Source organism: Amphimedon queenslandica, unplaced genomic scaffold (assembly GCF_000090795.2).
Source record: "Amphimedon queenslandica unplaced genomic scaffold, v1.1 AMPQUscaffold_6448_Cont21593, whole genome shotgun sequence".
In the NCBI taxonomy this organism is placed as follows: Eukaryota; Metazoa; Porifera; class Demospongiae; order Haplosclerida; family Niphatidae; genus Amphimedon; species Amphimedon queenslandica.
In genome coordinates this window covers 1-1,876 of record NW_003553260.1, presented here as the reverse complement: position 1 = coordinate 1,876, position 1,876 = coordinate 1, and the positions used below count along the sequence as shown (strand labels likewise).

The window sequence follows — 1,876 nt, the reverse complement described above, 5'->3', positions numbered from 1 at the left end:
GAATGAAGAATGAAGGAGAACATCACCAGGACTTGTTTAAACTAATTATTTGTAATTCCTATGGATCACAAGAAGTACAAAAATTGACAGATGATGACAGTACCTTGAAACTAACTAGTGAGACCCTTTGTAATCCAAACTGTGTACATGTCTCTATTATCGTCCTTAGGTCAAACTTATATCGGTTGTGATTGGGAATTTGAAGATAAAGAGACTCATTACAACACAAAAGAAGCTGATGTAAGTGGCGCCTACACTTCAATACCATAATATTGATGTACATGTGCTTTGTCTGTAGGCATATGAAGAGCATGAATCATGCAGTGCAACCAAAGAGCCCAAGAAGCCAATTACAGTCTCCGGGTGTATGGATCTATTTGTGAATAAGGAAGTGCTAGGAGAGGATGATGCCTGGTATTGCCCTCAGTGCAAGGAGCACGTGCAAGCTAGTAAGAAGTTTGATCTGTGGAAGATGCCCGAGATATTAGTCATACATCTCAAGAGATTCTCTTATAACAGGTACAGTAGATGAGGGCCCTCACTTGTAATGGATGACTTTCATTGTACTTTGTTGTGCAGGTACTTTAGAAACAAGATTGAGTCGAAAGTTGAGTTCCCTCTTGAGTAAGTTTTTATGCAGATACCACCATCCTCTATATTTTGGCATGGTGCTCATGCAGCTTCTTGTCAGTGGGTTTTCAAGTTGCTCAAAAGTTAGGGCCAAGGGGTATTTTGACAAAAATCACAAGGAGAGAATTTCCCATTTTTATAACTTTTTCTGATGCGTATACATGTACATGTACATGTACTTATATGTGTAGAAAATTTGAGTTGATTCCGATCAAATTTGAATTTTTAAAGTTTTTTCCAAATGCCATGTTTATGAAGTGTGCTGTTGAACTCATACACTTAGCATGCTTTGTGGGAGACCCTGTTCTTAGGCCAACTTTTATTCTGACTTGTATTATAATCCTTTGCTTGCTTAGGCTCTTCTCTTATATTTTACTTTTATCTAACTGTAATGCAATAATTATTAATAAATAATAATAATGATGATGATGATTACAGTGTACGTGTATATTAAATAGGAATTTAGATCTCTCGAAATATGTGGTGAATGAAGAAGAGCCCCAGCCACTCTATGATCTGTTTGCTGTTTCTAATCACTTTGGTGGGCTAGGAGGAGGACACTGTTAGTCTTTATAATGTAGCATAATGTATTACCATTCCTCTCTGTGTAACAGATACTGCTTATGCTAAGAACAAAGATAATGGGAAGTGGTACAGCTTTGATGATAGTCATGTCTCTGAGGCATCAGCTGACTCAATATGTGTACGTAATATTATCATTCACCACCAACCATCACTCTACACAGCTGCAGCACACACCATATTTCTCTCATATAATGTACATTATGTACATGTGAAAAAGCAAAAAGCATTAAATGTTAAATTTTGCATTAAAATAGTGATAGAAAGTTACATTTAGCATTTAGGAAACGTCTACATGTAGTCTAGTATAATTTATAGCATTATATTAAGTCGATTTATTATCAATTTTGTTAATTTTTTAAATGCATTTATGTTATTTTTGTCATTGCTATTTTTATAGTCATCAGCTTCTTATCTCTTATTCTATCAACGTAAGACTGAAGGAAGGCGTAAACCCGAGCCTCTTAATCGTTCTCTTAGCGTTTCCTTTGATGAAGAGGTAAAGGAAGAAAACATCAAGTTTCAGAAGAAGCAGCAGCAGCAACAGCAATCTAAACAAGCGAATCTCATCAAGGAAGAAGCTGAAGAAAACCAAGATGGAGAGGTTTTAGAAACATCATTATAACTCGTTTTAATTTTTGTTATTTTCTTTCTTGTTCTCTTT

The 1,876-nt window shown here is 35.6% G+C and overlaps 1 protein-coding gene across 1 annotated transcript; it reads left to right on the top strand.

The window, feature by feature from the left end:
• Nucleotides 1–7: 7 nt before the first annotated feature.
• On the top strand, nucleotides 8–1,866 carry LOC105315977 (ubiquitin carboxyl-terminal hydrolase 15-like). The gene is made up of 7 exons (XM_011410760.2): nucleotides 8–117; nucleotides 170–240; nucleotides 299–519; nucleotides 580–624; nucleotides 1,089–1,192; nucleotides 1,245–1,333; nucleotides 1,613–1,866. Exons 3-7 carry the CDS (start codon nucleotides 368–370, stop codon nucleotides 1,835–1,837), a joined length of 615 nt encoding a protein of 204 aa, XP_011409062.2. The 5' UTR covers nucleotides 8–117; nucleotides 170–240; nucleotides 299–367; the 3' UTR covers nucleotides 1,838–1,866.
• Nucleotides 1,867–1,876: the final 10 nt, after the last annotated feature.